Raw genomic sequence first — 19037 nt, forward strand, 5'->3', positions numbered from 1 at the left:
GACCTTGAGGCATTTTTCAAAGTTACAAGAATTGATGATCATTGGTGAAGACCCTAGGTGTGTACGACATACGGTTTCTGAGTTTTCGTGGCAACCGACACCGGTTAATTTTCATAGGGGCATAACCCTACTAACAAGTCGTTTAATCTTTTCAATCCAAATGTAACGAAGAACTGGGGTCTGGTCCTGAACAAATTTCACCCTTTGTTTTTTTTCTACCTCTTACGATTACGGTGTTTGAATGATAACAAGGTTTTTTGGTTTCGGAGGGATTACTCCGAACCGACAGAATTTTTTGACTCAATGGGTGAGTTCCGGATAGGTATTCATGACACCGAATTAAAGTGTGAACATGAAAGCGACACGTCTTACGGTTAAGGCTGCCGACTTCGTCAAAGTTTGGCGGAAAAAGAATAATAATAATAAAAATATGACAAAAAACAACAAATTCGCCATTAAGGACAGGACCTTGATTTTTGACCTTGTGACCTTTGTGAAGGTCATTGGTCCACAATATCAATTTAAAAGACCCCATTGGTCTAGGACTTTGGTTAAAGAGTTAAAGCTAATTTTGTCTTTTCAGAAACCGTTAACGGGGGTTATGCCCCTTAAGAAAATGTCAAATCTCTTCGGTCAAAATGTAAAAAAGTTGCGCCTCAGTCACCTTAACATTTTTCACTATTTACTATTTCTGTAAGATTAACCGTTTTTGAGATATCCAATAAAAAATTGTAAGATCAAAGGTCAAGATCAACCTTAAAAACCTTTAAAACACAGTACAAATCCTTTAAATAAGATCAAAAACACATAATTCGTTATCTGGGACATGACCTTGACATTTGACCTTGTGACCTTTGTTAAGGTCATTGGTCCCAAATGTCATTGTTGAAGACCCCATGGGTCTAGGACCTTTGGTTATATAATAAAAGCTGATTTTGTCTTTTCAGAAACCTAAAACAGGGGTTATGCCCCTTACAGAAAGGTCAAATTTCTTCGGTCAAAATGTAAAAAAGTTGCGCCTTTATGTCCCAAACATTTTTCACTATTTACTATTTCTGTAAGTATAGTCGTTATGAGATATCCAATTAATAAGTTTTAAGGTCAAAGGTCAAGGTCAATTTTAAAAACCTTCAAAACACACTAAAAATCATTTAAATAAGGTCAAAAACACATAATTCGCTATCTGGGACATGACCTTGACCTTTGACCGTTTGAACTTTGTCAAGGTCATTAGTCCCCAATGTCATTGCTGAAGACCCCATGGGTCTAGGACCTTTGGTTTAACAGTAAAACCTGATTTTGTTTTTTTAGAAACCTAAACTAGGGGTTATGCCCCTTACAGAAAGGTCAAATCTCTTCGGTCAAAATGTAACGAAGTTGCGCCTTAATGACCCAAACATTTCCTACTATTCAAAACTTCTGTAAGTATAATGGTTTCTGTGATTATCCCATAACAAGGTGTTAGGTCAAAGGTCAAGGTCAACATACAAATTTGACCTTGAGATATTTTTCAGAGTCACATCAATGGATGATGATTGTTGAAGATCTTAGGTGTCTACGACTTACGGTTTCTGAGTTTTGGGGGCCAACCGACTGCGGTTAATTTTCATAGGGGCATAACCCTACCAATGAGTCGTTGAATCTTTTCAATCCAAATGTAACGAAGAACCGGGGTCTGGTCCTGAACACATTTCACCCTTCGGTTTTTTTCTACCTATTACGGTTACGGTGTTTGAATGATAACAAGGTTTTTAGGTTTCGGAGGGATTACTCCGAACCGACAACATTTTTCGACTCACAGGGTGAGTTCCGGATAGGTATTCATGACACCGATACAAAGTGTGAACATGAAAGCGACACGTCTTACGGTTAAGGCTGCTAACTTTGTCAAAGTTTGGCGGAAAAAGAATAATAATAATAATAATAATAATAAACAGAAGAAATACAGTAAGGTCTTTCCCTTTTGAAAAAGGAAAGACCTTAATAATAATAAGCAGAAGAAATACAGTAAAGTCTTTTCCTTTTGAAAAAGGAAAAACCTTAATAATCTGAAGAAATACAGTAAGGTCTTTCCCTTCTGAAAAAGGAAAGACCTTAATAAACAGAAGAAATACAGTAAGGTCTTTCCCTTTTGGAAAAGGAAAGACCTTAATAATAATAATCAGAAGAAATACAGTAAGGTCTTTCCCTTTTGGAAAAGGAAAGACCTTAATAATAATCAGAAGAAATACAGTAAGGTCTTTCCTTATAGTGAAAGGAAAGACCTTAATATAGTTCTATGGGGTAATGCTATATAACATACTTAAGGTATGGATATAAAGTTGCTATATCAGTAATATCAACATATTTTTTCTTGAAAAAGATTTGATTTTAACAGGTAAACAGAATTACAGGTGACTAGATTATCAGGGCATTACCTATTATATGGCAAGCAAGTGTCAAAAGTTTAATTAATATTACAACTGTCCCCTAATAAATGTTGATATAACAGGAAAAAAGTCATAAAAGTTATTTTTGAAGACTCTTTAATACAATGATTTTATTCCTGACTATTCAACAGCATGATAAATATCTTCTCAACTAAATACAGAAAATGGAAAGTTTGAAGGATCTATACTCATTTGGCTGCTGTTTTTATCTATTTCTTTAATATTTTATTCTAATAATCACTGTCCATGATGTGTTCATGAAGAATTTCAATTTATATAAGAAAAGATAACACTAAAAAAGTCTAATATTGACTTGAAAACTTTCATAACTAACATTTGTTGAATGTAGGGCAAAATATCACAGGACAGAAAGTCACAATTCAATTTTGAGAGAACTGTTTCTTTGATTAAGAAAAGACTTATTTTTTAAGACATCTTTTGTTATTACATTTGATGAAATTACTGTTAAGAAAACAAGCTGTCTTAGTCTTTTTAGTGACTGGCTTCATGGTGCCAAGAAATATTCTTTGTATGATTAATATTTAATAAATCTTCATTTAGCCACGTTAAAATGAATTTATTTCAAGGGTTTTCCCTTACATATTCAAACACTTGTTTAAACTAATTAATTGTTACTTTTTGTCCTTGTACAATGTAGTAAATTAGTGACTTTCTGTCCCTTTACCCAGTAATTGACCAGGTAGGGACTGTCTTTAATAGTAATATTCTATCAAAATTTCAATTGACCAGTATTTGCCAGTATTGACCAGTATTTGCCAGTATTTCCCGGTATTTACCGGTATTCTGTATTTACCGCTGGCCTGGTCAATACTAGTATTGACCGCTTTTTTGCCAACCTTGATGACAAGGATAAATTACATAAGAACCGGTTTATGTGTTTCAAATTACGAATATCACAATTATAAGTAAAGTATATATCTGAAACCTTTGCACTCTCTCTTATTTCTGGTGGGTGTAGAAACAGCGTTGGTTGCGCCACTTTCAAATTTCTCAAACAGTAATTTTCTTTTTTTAACACAGCACTATAAATGACCAAATACAAATTTCCAACTGACATAAGCAAATAGATATTTTCCAGCAATGATTGAATGAAATATTTGTTGTTAAATATATGTTCCAGACCATATGAGTATTTGGACCGTACGCGTATGGTCATGACCATATGGGCATACTCATATGATCCGACCATACGCGTATGTTCTGACAATATGCGTACATACTCGTTTGGTTATTAATGGGACGAACCATATGAGTATTCAGACCGTTTAGTTATATTCCGAATAAATTCCTGACCAAACACAACTCGTTCGAGCAAAAATCGGCACAAATATTTAACTGAAATCTGTTATCTTATGTTACATATTGTCTAAATCTTTGTATTTATATATTTGCTGTCTTGCTTTCGCTATCTAAAGATATTTTAAGCACCTTTATCTTCCCGACAGTTTCGTCTGTACGTGAAACCTCAAGTGTTTGGGACATGTATTTTCTTTTTCCTCGCGTTTAGATTAAATTTTTCAATAATTTCTTATAATTTCCTCTTATTTTCACTTAATTGATGTTTTCATAGTGCAATCTTACTTTAACAGTGGTTTCTACTAAAGAATAATTGGTAATACGTATAAACTACTGTAATGGTAAATCGTGTAAAGAGAAGCATGAACGAAGTAAACGATAGATATTCTTGTTAGTTATGTCAAAATATTTTGAATGATTTATATGGTTCCCAGGAGTCATATCCATCCCTTGTCATTTAAGCATGTTCAAATATCTATGTAATGGTTGAAATCCATACCTTAAAACCATGTTTCCTTCTTCAAAATTAATAGAATGAATATAAGGATAATTCACTAGGGTTGTATACGCATTAGGGATTTTCCGTTTTGATTTTTCCTCGGAGTTCAGAATTTTTGTTGTTTTTACTTTATACGTATGGGGACTTTTGTTAGAATTTACAATTATTTCATGTTCTTTATGAATTAGAACTAATATAATAAAAAGTATAACAAGCATATCCAACTTCAAAAAAGAGGAAATCTATCAGACCAGACAAAGTCACACGATATTAATCGACGGAACAAGTGAAAAAACAACTTCCATCTTCCTGACTAAAGCCAAGGTCACACCTTACCGGATAGCGCGAACGGACGCCGAACGGATAACTTTTTTTTTCAATCCGTGCAATGTCCATTAGACATCCGTCCATATCCGTTTCATGTCCGTTCAGGTTCCATTTTATCCGTCGACGTCCGTTCTGTCCCGGTAGAAAATTATGAGTATGTTCAAAACTTTAAACGGACGTCCAACGGATGAAGTGTCCGTTGGACGTCCTGTAGCCGTCCGTTTTTTATGGTACTAGTCCGTTCCGTTTCAGTTTTGTATCCATTACTTGTCCGTTATACACCCGTTGGACATCCGCTAGACAAATTCACCAACGGACTTCTACGGGACGTATAACGAATAAAACGGATGTGAAACGGACATTAACGGAAGGATAACGGATACGTACCGAATTTTATACGGAAAATGCCTATTAAAATTTTCGCGTTATAAATGCCAATTATTGGTATTTTTGTTTTCTTGCCGGCACGTCAGTAACTTCTAGTAGTCCTTTGTTAATTTATGTATTATTGTCATTTTGCTTAGTTTCTTTTGTTTCCTATTCTGACAGCGGACTCGGACTTCTTTTAAACTGAGTTTTACGGTACATGTTGCTGTGTGTTTTTTGTATGTACATTGGCTAGAGGTATAGGGGAGAGTTGAGATATTACAAAAAATGTTTGACCCCATTTTTGCGCCTGTCCCAAGTCCGGAGCCTATGGTCTTTTTTAATCTAGTATGATTTTTAATTCTAGTTCATTTATATGTTTTGGAGTTAAGCATGGACTTCATTAGGGTCTACTCATGGGTACTTTGAGTGGGCTCATGAATGAAAGAATTTACAATAGACCCCTATGAGAATTTTTAAATGATCTTTACTTTAGAACAGCTAGTGATCTTCAAATTTGTCAATGAGAAAGCTCGAGATACTGATCACTTGTTCTTCGATCAAGCATACTTTATTTTCGGGCTCAGTAAAGAAAAAGTAGAATTATATCAAAAACAATACATTTGTAGCGTGTGGTAGAATTTTCATAGAGAAAATTGTTAAGTAATATTTCTAGATTTTAGACGGATTTTAATTTTTTCATGTGATATGGTTGTTTATAGGGTGGAAAAATCGATTGTTTTGAAAGAAATGATTTCAGAAAGAGGCCTAATTTTCCAGAAGTTGTTTGGAATTGTTAAGAATCTATAATTATATATATGGTTAATGCCGTTACGCGAGTAAACAGTGTCACAGTATTTATGTAATACATTTTTGATTGCGGACAACATCTTAAGAACAATTCCTTTATAGAACATGCATTTGAGCCAGCAATGTTCCGTTGTTTGTACGGAGCCTTGTGTAGTGTAGGTATCGGACACACACAAGAAAAGTCCTTTTGTTTTCAGGTTTACCTTGCATTATGTCCGTTACGTCATTTTTATGTTTAAATATGTTGAAGGATATATGTATAATACATATACGAAGTGACCACGCAGACAGCAAATGTATTTGTCATGTTGAGATGTGTTCAGTTTTTATGATTAGTAACAACATAAACATAAGGAGATGTGATATGGTAGATAATGAGACAACTATCCACAATAGTTCAAACTAGGTTAGCAATCAACAAAAAAGAAAAAATCTACAAATGTGTCAACTGACCGCAATTGTCATTTTAATCCTTAAAGGTTTAATTGCCCTTTAAATGAAATGTTCTCCTCTTTTGCAATTTTTAGGGGAAAATATTTTAAAATAAAGATAAGAGAAAAATTTATCGGCACTGAATAATTAGCAAATAGATAAACAAAGCTGTAATTATAAGTCGATTCCTTTCTTTATTAATCGTCTTTTATGATCATTTATTCCCATTGTATGGATTTTTTGTGCAAAAATTATATCAGATAAAAGCATTGATAGACAAAATCTACTGATTTTGTTTTATGCGTACCTACGTTACGTCACAGACAAATAGTCTTCTCTTAATGACGTTGTTCCTGACGATGAATGCAAACGATAGAGAATACAGCAATGTTTAATAAAGGCTACAGTAGTATACCGGAGTCATAAATCGATTGAGAGAAAACTAATCCGGGTTGCTAACTAAAACCGAGGTAAACTCATCAACTATAAGAGGAAAATACAGGAACACTAAGATCACTGAAGTGCAACAAAAAACATTATATTAGTCGACACAACATGCAAACTGCAGAACAACAACGAACATCTTTCATCAGCGACTGACTAACCACAAACAGTGACGCATTTACGTAACGAATGTGCTATCTCGAATTTTATAAAAATATTTTCACAATACCAGTACAAGCAATTTGTGTTTGGTATAACGATAATTTTTCACTTCTGTTCTCGTACTATGAACAACAAAATTATTTATTTTATAAAATATATTCTCGTTCTCCATTGTATACCTTACTTCAAATTACTTTTATTTACTTGTGTATGTTATTTTTGTTGGCGGTATTCGGTCCAAATGTTATGGCTGTCGTTCTGACATTGCTTTACATCTAACCCCCTTGTTTTATTAATTTTGTATTTACATTGTGTCATAGATCAAATGTATTCGTTCAATGTATGTTCACTTGTTTTTGTTAATATGTCTTTTGATTGAGTTAAGCCATTTCAATTGATATTCTATAGGGTGTCTTGTCTAGCTTTAAAATCAGGTTTAATCTACGTTATCTACATCAGAAAATATCATTACCCAGTCAGGAATATGACAGCTGTTATCCATTATTTTATGTGTTTGAGCTTTTAATTTTGACATTTGATTAGGGACTTTCTGTTTAGACTTTTTCTCGGAGTTTGGTATTTTTGTGGTTATCCTTTTCTCTATGTAATGATGTATACTATTCATTCAGATTGAGTGAAGATTGGCGCCTTTTAAAACGTTCAAACCCGCTACACCTGTCCTAAGTCAGGAACCTGATGTTCAGTGGTTGTTGTTTATAGATGTGGTTCATAAGTGTTCTCTTTTCTTCGTTTGTTTTGGTATAGATTAGACCCTATATAGCTTGCTGCTCGGTCTGGGCCAAGGCTCCGTTTTGAAGGCCGTACTTTGACAAATAACAGTTTACTTTTACAAAATGTTTCTTGGATGGAGGGTTGACTCATACCACATCTTCTTATATCTAAATACCATAGGACAGAGCAGATGGTATGTTACTGCTTAGAAATGGGAAATTGATACTAGTAATTAGGAAGCTGAGATCAGCCCGTATGTCATAGGTTTTAATGTGAAGATGTCCATCTGTTTCAATATTGAAGAAAATATCAAGGTTTGAAGCAGTCCTTCTTGTATCACTATTATCCTTAATTTCAAGTTCACGGGGGTATATGATATTAATTGGGTTGTAAAAATATGCAGCCTCTATTGGAATTACTTAACATGTGTCAACTGTGAAGTTTTAGAATAGTACATGTGTGGTTCGGTTTTTATCATGTATAACTTATACGATTGTTTTAGTTAAATCAGGAAAGATTTATATGATTAATTTTACATCATCATTATCATACTGAACTGACACTGTATTTATTTATTTTTTAATTTTAGATGAACAATAGTATAAAAGTATTTTACAGAAGAAAAATGCTAAATAATGATGAATAATTTAAGGATTTTGTTTGTTCTTCAGGTATGTATATCTTAAATATCTTTAAAACTTCTTCCGCGATTTTAGAGTGCATAATACACGTTACCATTCTTATTGTAATGTATTGTATGTTGCTTTTTCGCTTTTCAAATAATGCTTTGCTTAATACAGATTATAATGTTCACGTGGAATCTATTGATATACACTTATCTCTACTTTAACATACACTTCGGGGTGATTCTATATATACGGCAAACTTGTATTAAATTTTTAGTTGAGATCAATTTATCTGAAACAAGAATGAAACAGTCCCGTTAAGTTAAAGCCATAATTGGTATCTTCAACGTACTCATACAGATACAAAGAACATGTAAATTCACATTATTTCGATACTGCAAAAAGAGTTGAGATGAATTCCAGGAAGCAGTTGAAACTGTGATGCTGTTCAACACTTTTCTCTCTTTGGGCGAGTTGTTGTCGCTTTTACATATTCCCGGTTCCATTCTCATTTATTTTATCAAATTAAAGTCATCAGATTAACATCAGGACGGATGTGTGTACCTGGACAGGATTAAGTTGACATTTGTTTTAATACACGCAATCTAATTAAATTGGAATAGTTATCAAGTAAGAGAGATCGCTACTATTATGTACATTAAACATTTGCTTAATGTCCTGCTTGTACTTAAAATTGTGATTATTAATTTTGCAGTACTTGCATTGCAAACGGGATGTCAACGTCATTTTGATTATATTGTTTAGAACCTGTCTGTAAAGGATCCAAATACTCGTATCGGTTCATTGAATAAAATAATTTTTACATTACTTTTATATATTTTCAATTGTTTAATACAACGTTTAACATACACTACAAGCCAAGTATTAACTTTTATAGCCCTGCATCTTTTGGATACAAAAGTATCATTATTAGGCACAAGTTAAAGACTTTACCAAAGTGAGTATGGTGTCTCTACACTAAATCCATTGACGGTGTACTAAATGATATTTTATGTAGTGTTGTCATTTTAGCGAAATTTAATAGCATTGCCATATAAGCGGTTGGTTTGGCTAGCCATAATACCAGGTTCAACCCTCTATTTTGTTCTTAAAATGTTCTGTGCCAAGTCAGGAATATGGCAGTTGTTATCAAATAGTTCGTTTTTATGTATGTTGTAATTTGTTTTTGTTGCACTTCAGTGTTTCTGGTGTTCCGTTGTTTTCCTCTTATAGTTGATGTGTTTCGATCGGTTTAAGTTTGTAACCTTTTTTGGTTTTATCTCAATCGATTTTTTTACTTTTGAACAGCGGCATACTACTGTTGCCTTTATTTATTCTGAGCAAACACGATATGTTTTTCAACTTTAATCTAGTTCTCTTAAACTGCGATTGTTCTTTGCTATTTGTTTTTTGTCATAATGTTAAAGTACTGTAACTATTTGAGGTGAAATAAGAAGATGTGGTATGATTGCCTTAAATATGTCATATTTAATAACATGATTAAAAGATATTTAAACACAAGAATATATTGAAAAGAATATCAAAACGACAAGCAACAAGTTCTTTAATGTCTTATATTTTAATTTGTTTTCTATCATGGGATGTTAATTATATGTGACTGTGACCTTTTCACGTCAATGACGTTTTGAATTGCTTATCATTTGTCAGCTAAACATATAACAAAATTGTTTTCGTAATCTATTTTTCACCAATTTCCCAAAATATTTCAGTTATTTGTCAACCTTTCTAAAACCCAAAATCTAGGCATATATTGTTTTCCATACTACTTCCAAATTGGAAATATTAGTATGAAGTTATAGATACATGAATATCGTGTACTTTTAAAGTCGAAAAATATCGGTTTATAACCGAAATAAAAAATATTATTCACTGAGTGCGAAGGTGAGGTTTAACTCACTTTGTTATAACATATTTCTTCAGTGTAAAACAAATATCAGTTTTATGCCATTATCATTTTTTAAGTTGATATATCCCGATAATATTGTAAGGTCTCTACAAATTAAAATAAGTACTGTACACCAACTTATTTTTACGACTTTCGCAAGAAAAAAATATAAAGGAAATATAACTTGTCGCTAATATGTAAAACTTGGATTTTTCCTTATCAAACTACATCAGGTAAATTTGACAATCGCGAAATTATATTGGCTCTGAGTGGTCTCCAAAGTGCAAGACGTGAAATAAAGAAACCGCGAAAAATCAATTGGTTCTCAGTAATTGATTAAAACATTAGATTTCTAAGGCTGAAATTTAACAAACGGCCAAAGCCACTATATAATTTATCTTCAAAGAAAAACATGCATTAGCTTTTGTCGTTATTGAATAGAGGTAAACAATAAAACAGGCTTTGAAAAATTACTATATAAATTAATATTAAATACATTTAACTAGGTGTCAATCTTTTCATAATCGTTTGCGGTTCGCTACGAACGTTAACACTACATGACGCCTCATTTTCTTAACAAATACTATTGTACATCCTGCGGTCACTCTGCGTTTAATTGTGGTTGAGTTGCCATGATAACTGAATTCTTTGCTATAATATTTGGCAGACTGATACTAATTTGAGACATTCTCGGACAAAGGGTTTTGGAAGGTATTGATAATGCGAGACATAAAAACAGCGTCTTATGCAAGAACAGTCCGTCATTAACAATTGTAGTTAAAGACTTTTAGGCTCAAGCTCAGATTCTTCTGTGTCTGGATTGCCTGATTAAATAGACGTTGAGTTAAACAATTAAACCAATGTTGTGACATCAGCCTATTTATTTAACTTGGATTCTTTTCTAAAATTAACGCTACCTAAATCTGTCGCTTTAATGGACTCACCAAATTATATTCTAAGTTTCCTTTGTGTGCCTAATTTCATTACATTAGAATTTGTCGGTTAACTGATTTCTGTTCACTAATGGAATTTATGTCAAAACTTACATATACATTTTTCAATTTTACTTGGAATCAAATCCCTTCTTTATGTTTGTTATATGTGTTTGACATCATTACGGTGACGAAACCTCTCGGGTACCAATGGGTTGCAGATTTAACAATGTTGTGCTGTTATTTAGAGTAGGTATCAATATAAAATGTGTTTTCAGCCGTGTATTATCTTCACTGGTGATCCATTGGATTGATCCTTCGTAAATTGTCACTTGTTTAGACGAACTTATTAAAATAATTATTTTTGTGACTGTACCGTACGATCCTTTACGATAGATATTAAGGTAATCTGCAATCAATTCCATCTCCATGCCTAATATATCATGTACTGTGTTTCAATTCTAACGTCACATTTCTCAAATTACACCGAGTACCGAAATTGCACCTATTTAGCAAAAATAGAAGCGGAAATCTTATAAGATTTCTTAAAGACAAGACAATTTGTACTTTAATTATTTGACATTATACACGTCTTTCAATATAGATAAATATATTTAAATTTACACAAAACGTTCATAGTATATAACCACAGATGAAGTATTCACTAGAAAAAGTAAAATGAACGGAAACGTTGACAGGCGACGTCTACAAACAGTCATCTTTTAAAAATCAGCAAATAAAATATGTTACTAGCATCCATATCCTGAAAAATGAATAGTAAGCATGGACTGATGTCAAATTGTTATACACATTTAAAAAATGAAACAAAACATCTGTTATCCGATTTTTAAAGTTTTGAATTTAAGCATTGGTGCGATTTTGGTTCTCCTAATTACAGGACCATGGATCATTTGGAGGTCTGTTTCAAACCATTTTCTATAATTCAATATGGATTCAAAATTAAATTGGTGGAACCATATGAAAATAATACAATAAAATAAAGAGAGACTGGAAATTTTTGTCTGGATCATAAATAAACGTCAAAATAGGTGCAATTTGGGTACCCTCACGTTAGATTCAATTGACGAGGAAAGGTAAAACTAGTCCACCCATTGAGAGAAATTGTAAACAGTGTATGAAAATAGAAAATAAGATCAACACAAACGTTTGAGACATGATTTATATTATTTAAGATACACATAGACCTAGGTGAACGACACATGCTCTTTAGAACTTCTAGTTCTTAAGGCTTAATAAAATGTCCATCAATTGTGAGAGACGTCTTGATTCTCCCTACTAACAAGAATGAAACTGGTTTGTTAAAATCTGTATTTCTTCGAAATATTTTAAATATTAAGCTTGCTGCCACATGTGTCATACGCCCTCACAATATTTTCTCCAAAGCCTTGGTGTATTGTATTTATAATTGTTCGAGTTTTTATTGAATATCATACTGGCACTACGGGTCTTTCATATGTAATTTACATGACAGTTTTCTGAAAATCTTTATATATGATATTTTTTCTGCTTGAATAACTGGAAGCAACTTTATGTAATAAACTTAGCCTCACGGCTCAAGTGATCATGTTCTGTTATTTATACTTCTTTTTATTTTGGATTCTATTTTACTTATAAAGATTGTTCAGTGTTTATTTTCGAAGACATCGATTAGTACGAACTATGTAATGGTCACAGACATACAACTTTCTTGTCTTTTTTCATATTTATTGTTTTGACTGAAATAAACTGATAATCCTAAAACTAACAAAATTTACGTAAATATTAACCTGTTCATTGAGATATGAATATCAAACAAAATGCTATCATCCGGTGCACGTTGAATATTAGACATAGATTAAGAACAGTATTAATATCTTCAAGGTTATTGCTGTGACGTCGGAATATGCAGTTAGATGCCCCGTTGCAGCAGAATGGCGTTTTAGAGGGAAAAAGTTTAACTGTGGTGATACACAATACGTATGTTTGTTTCGTTCGCCAGGGGATACATATCATGAGACCTGCAATGGACTTGATTATAGCAGCACAGGTAATACTATCTTTGAATTACCAACTACTTAAAATGATAAAGAAAAGAACCTACGTAAACCTTGCCAGGATTACTTCATAACACCTCCGGTTTGTGTTGCTCGGTTTAAGTTTTAGGTTTGCTTACGTCTTATTGATTTTTATTGTCTCTTTTGTATCTTCCTACCTTATTTTGACAGCGAATTTAATATCAGATTCCGATTGGTATTTTGTTTTACATGTAACTAAAATATTTTTCATATTTAATCATTTGTTGAAATGTTACAATCCAAACCATATTTGTGTCACTATAGCTGAGTTTTTTTTCCAAAAAAAAAACACGTAAAAGTAACTGAAAAAACATATCAGATACAGAAAAACATGTTTCATACACTTACATCTTAAAAGCTAATTATAATTGAAACTAAACGTTAGATGAACTCATATCGTGTTGTTTTTTTTTTTATTTAAATTGTGTACAGAGAAAAAAATATATATGATATCACATGCTTTATAGACCTCTAAGATACGTCATTCTTCTGATTAGTGCTTTTAATTGTTTGTTTGCAATACAGGAATTATTTATAAAAAATTGTCAAAAAATAAGAGGCTACATCTGCAACAGAGACGTAACTAATATCCAGGTCTCGTCCTCTTAATTAAGAGAATCATTTAAAGATACAACGGCACAGCGAGTCTATTACAAAATTATTAAAAGAACACAAAAGAAAAACAAACAATACCTACCGTTATCTTGATGATATTTTTTCGTTAAATAATCCAGAGTTCTCAACATATACTATAGAAATTTTACCAAAGGAACTTACTTTAACTTAATCTAACATAAACATCAGTAGTTGTCCTTTTTTATATTAAGACATTTCAATATCTAAAGGGAAAAGAGGGACGAAAGATACCAGAGGGACAGTCAAACTCATAGATCGAAAACAAACTGACAACGCCATGGCCAAAAATAAAAAGACAAATAGACAAATCATAGTACAGATGACACAACATAGAAAACCAAAGACTAAGCAACCCGAACCCCACCAAAAACTGGGAGTGATCTCAGGTGCTCCGGAAGGGTAAGCAGATCCTGCTCCACATGTGGCACCCGTCGTGTTGCTTATGTTATTACAAATCCGGTAAATAGTCTAATTCGTTAAGTCACATTCATGAAAAGGGAGGGTATTGTAGTTACGACATAAGGAACATATCCGATATCATCTGTGAAACGGTTATTCCATAACGGTCAACCAACTCGTGATGGCGTCCGTAAAAATTACGAAGGGAACTTCATACAAAAATTTACGAAAAAAGAGACGATTTTTCATTCCCTATTGTTAATTTTCCATTTTTAAACGGCGATGTTCCGTTAGCTCCATCATACTGTGTTTATATATCCCAACTCGTTCGTTATGCCCGTGTGTGTAGTGATGTCATAGATTTTAACAAACGCGTATTCACAGGTAAATGCATCACTGGTACATTATTAAGTCAGGGATTTTGTTACCATAAACTACTTTAAACTTTTACTAAATTCTTTCATAGATACAAAGATGTGATTAGTAAATTTGGCTGAAAACTTATTAAAAACGGTATTTTACATCCTTAATTTTACAATTATATTGTACTTAAAGCGCGGAAACACTATGTGATCCGTGTAAACTCATCGAACCTTTAAACAAAATTATTAGTAAAGGTTATCTTACCACTGTTGTTATAAGATCTTTGAATATAGTTTACATTGGAACAAGTATCGATTTTGTCATCAGCAAATTAAAACATAACTTAAATTGTATTCTTTTCAAACGGGATGTAAAAAGACACATCTACGTTCATTTTTTATCTATAAAGAGGTAAACTCCTATCCTTCTACCTGTCGATACATTAATTTTTGGCATTGCACAAGTCATGTCTTCTTTGACTGTCCATAACGTTAAAATACTTTATCCCTTGGATGTGTTTTAGTTGATTTTAGTCTCTGATGCATGATTTTTTATTATTATTTGGTTTTGGCTTTTGACTAGCTGCCAGTAACTGCAAGTACGTTCAAATTGTACTTTCTTGTTATTTTGACCTGGTGATGCTATTTGTAATGTTTTTTTGTTATTCAATGTTTACTTATTCAGGGTTATTTCTCGTCTATATGTATCACTCCCAAACGTGTTCATCCCCTCAAACGTGTCCTACTCCCCCAAACATGTCTATTTCGCCTAAACTTCTCCTAAATCACCCAAACGTGTCGGATTTCATACCCCCAAACGTGTCCGATAATTGTTATTCGCTAAAACGTGTCCAGATGAAAACGCTAGAACGTCTCAAAACTCTTAACGCCAATATTTCTCAGTGAAGTCAAAAACGTTTACGGCGATTTAATGGCGTGGAATACAGGAAAAACCTTCGGGTACGGTTGGATTCTTAAAAATCGAAGTAGCTACCCACAGAAATCAAGAGGAAAAGTGTAGTAGTCTGTATAGACAAATGCCCAAGACATGCTACACTGTGCACAGTGACTTCTGCTTTCAAATAAACAGACATCAAGTTAAAAAAATCGCACAATAAAAAGTTTGTTTTCCTTGCAGCGGTTTTATTATTTTTTTATAAATATAATTATCATTGTTTTAAAGTTCAGCTAGAGGTATTTTACAATAAAGAATTTAATACAGTACATTTCATCTTGTAAGTTTTACCGGTGCTTCACTGTTAATAAAGTGGTCATTTATTAGCAATAAATTGTTCAACGCCGCTTATTTATATTACGCATAATTGCAAGCTGAATTTGCAACACACACTTAACTACTGACTGTTTATTGCTTAATGTTCAGTGGCAAATATGTCATGCGTATTAAGAAAAAAAAACATTGCAGTTTATTAGTTTTGTACAGTTTAAATCCTAGTTTATTAAGGGAATTATATTGTACTAATATTGACCGATTATGCCTTAATGTATTTATAATGTATGAGGGTAATGCATGACCTGCTTCATGCAGAATTGGTTTCTGTGCGTGTAAAAGGGAAACCTTAGGGTTTGTTTTGTCGTTCATTAACCTCATATTGACACTTTTGGGGAAATCGGACAAGTTTGGGGGGGGGGGGGGGGGGATGGACACGTTTCTGAGTATTACATGTATACCAGCTTTGATAAGTGTTTTTTTATGACAATACATTTTTATTTCTTGGTACTATAAACAACAAAATCATTTTTTTTGTAAAAATATTTCCGTTTTCCATTTAAACTGTATACCTTACAACAACATAATTTGCATTTACCTGTGAATATTATTATTTGTGGGCGTTTTGTCCAAGGTTATTGTTGTTTTTCTGAAATTGTTTAACATCTCTCAGCGGTATACTACTGCTGCCTATATTTATTCACCCTTTATTTTATTGATTTAATATTTACATTGTATCATAGATCAAACGCATTCGTTCATGTATATTTACTGGTGTAAATATGACTTTTGATTGAGTTAAGCCATTTCAATTGATATTTTATAGTGGTCTTACTATGTTGTGATGTTGCACTATTGTTTCAGATAAGGGTGAAGGTTGGTACTTATTAAACGTTTAAACCCGCTGCAACTGTCCTAAGTCAGAAAGCTCCTTACAAACATAGATTAATTTCGTCTTCAAACCATTGTTCCACTACTAAATTATCTATTGTACTTACTAGTACACATGGTACAATAAAAAACCTGGTAATACATTGTTCAAATACGGCCTTTGAAAATAGTGGAATTAATTACTTTTGGAGTGTCAAAAATTCGGTAGAAGTACTTGATAAATTGCATGGTTATATTGGTGATTTCAAATCTGTTCACAGTTTTGATTTTTCTACCCACTATACCACTTTGCCCCATAATCTTATAAAGAAAAAATTCACACACCTGATTAAATGGGCATTTAAAGCTGACTATGCGGTATGGTCTTTGCTCATTGTTTAAGGCCGTACGGTGACCGATAGTTGTTAATTTCTGTGTCATTTGGTCTCTTGTGGAGAGTTGTCTCATTGGCAATCATACCACATCTTCTGTTTTATATTTAAAAAGTCGGAACGCCAATATATATGTTCAAACTCTTTTAGGTCATTTTTAAGTAACAACAAACAAAAAAACTATGTCAATTGTGCCTGCTTTGATAATATAACTGCCCTTGAATTTTTACTAGATAACATGTTTGTTCGCTATGGAGATTCTGTATCGGCAGGTTATCGGAATTCGTATTGGGACTAACTGTGCACAACTAAATGCGGACATGTTTCTGTATTGTTATGGGTTACGATTTAATTTATGACTAAAATTAGCAAAGACCCATCGAAACAACATCTGATTCAAAAATTTAATAACACTTTTAGATATTCAGTATGTACACTAAAGAGATTTATCCTGCCGAACTGACTTTATATAAAGCTAATACTAACAATGAACACTGCCCTTTCCTGGATCTTGATATCTATATCTTCAATGGAAAGCTTAATACCAAAATTTATGATAAAAGAGATGATTTTTCATTTCCTATTGTTAATTATACATCTCAACTTGTTCGATTCGCTCGTGTTTGTAACAATGTATTTGATTTCAACGAAGACATCTCTGTATTACTGAAAAAAATATTACACCAGGGTTTTCGATATCACAAACTAGTCAAAGCATTTACTAAATTTTATCATCGGTACAAGGACATCATTCGTATATATAAATCAACATGCAGACATCTTATACGTTCAGGTATTTCACATCCAATATTTCATGGTAATTTTCTAAACAAAGCACAAACATGTCGGGATTCACTTCAAAAGCTAATTAAACCTTTAAACACACTTATTTGGAAAGGATATAGTTACGATACTGTTGTCAGGTCATTAAGGATTGCAGATTTTGGTATTAATATTGATTCACTCATAGGGCTTTGCATCGGAAATAAACAAATTTATTCTAAAACCAGTTGTTAGCATAACCAAGGTTATGTTCTTTTCATATATTTTATGATGGTATAATACTAAACCCCTAACGGGAGGGATTGTGCTTGATTTTCATATGATGAAGACATAATCTTTCAATCAGTTTAATTGAGGTCTGGAGCTTGCATGTCAGTTACTACTAGTAGACCTTTGGTAATTTATGTATCATTGTCATTTTGCTTCGTTTCTGTTATTATCTATTCTGACATCGGACTTCTTTTAAACTGAAACATTCCGCTATTGTGTTATTGTTCTAGTATAATTTTTGTATTCTGGTATTTCATATTTGCTAATGCTTTGCCTATATGCCCTTTTGTGTTTCTTTTATACATATGACGTGGCTCTTGTTTTAGAAGAAATACACAATAAGCATATAGACAAGCGGCAAGAAGGAAAGGTGAACTGCTATTTTACATTTTGCAAAGGATATGCCTAAAGAACTAAAGACTATAATATTTTCATACTTTGAACGACAAAATTATTTCATATCTCTACCTGTGTGACGTTTACATTCTGACGTCAAACGCACGATTCTACGTTAGAGTCAATGTTGGTCTAGCCATTTGGTCCTAGTACTTAAAGACTTTTAGTCGTTTATGGGTGGATTTGGCATACATAGATAAAATTCAAAAATGGAAAAGCGATGGGTGAGGTTGTTAGGTTTGATATATGCCTTTTTGTGCTTCTTTGTTATATATTTGTTTGTTTGTGTTGTGATTTTTGAGGCCCTTTATAGCTTGTTGTTCGGTGTGAGCCTAGGCTCCGTGTTGATAACCGTACTTTGACCTATAATGGTTTACTTTTACAAATTGTTACATGGATGGAGAGTTGTCTCATTGGCACTCATACCACATCTTCTTATATCTAAGCAATTATTTCCATATACAAATCATGTTATGCTCGCTTAATGCACTAATTTGGCATACATATTGAAAACCATATTCATTAATAATAATATGTACTAAGTTTCAAGTTGATTTCCCCAGATGCTATTACATTACTATGATCAGTAAACCGGTAAATAATTAAATAATTCAAACATTAATTTTGAATATGAAGTTAAGTCT

The 19037-nt window shown here is 32.7% G+C and overlaps 1 protein-coding gene across 1 annotated transcript in view; it reads left to right on the forward strand.

The window, feature by feature from the left end:
• LOC127712610 (uncharacterized) overlaps nucleotides 1-19037 on the forward strand; it is a 108500-nt gene that overhangs the window by 21627 nt on the left and 67836 nt on the right. Inside the window, exons 2-3 of the mRNA XM_052219154.1 lie at nucleotides 8108-8189; nucleotides 12864-13029. Coding sequence (XP_052075114.1) covers nucleotides 8154-8189; nucleotides 12864-13029 — 202 coding nt within the window. The 5' untranslated portion in view covers nucleotides 8108-8153. The remainder of the gene's footprint in view (nucleotides 1-8107; nucleotides 8190-12863; nucleotides 13030-19037) is intronic.

The sequence above is a fragment of the Mytilus californianus genome, unplaced genomic scaffold (genome assembly GCF_021869535.1).
Source record: "Mytilus californianus isolate M0D057914Y unplaced genomic scaffold, xbMytCali1.0.p SCAF_8, whole genome shotgun sequence".
NCBI lineage: Eukaryota > Metazoa > Mollusca > Bivalvia > Mytilida > Mytilidae > Mytilus > Mytilus californianus.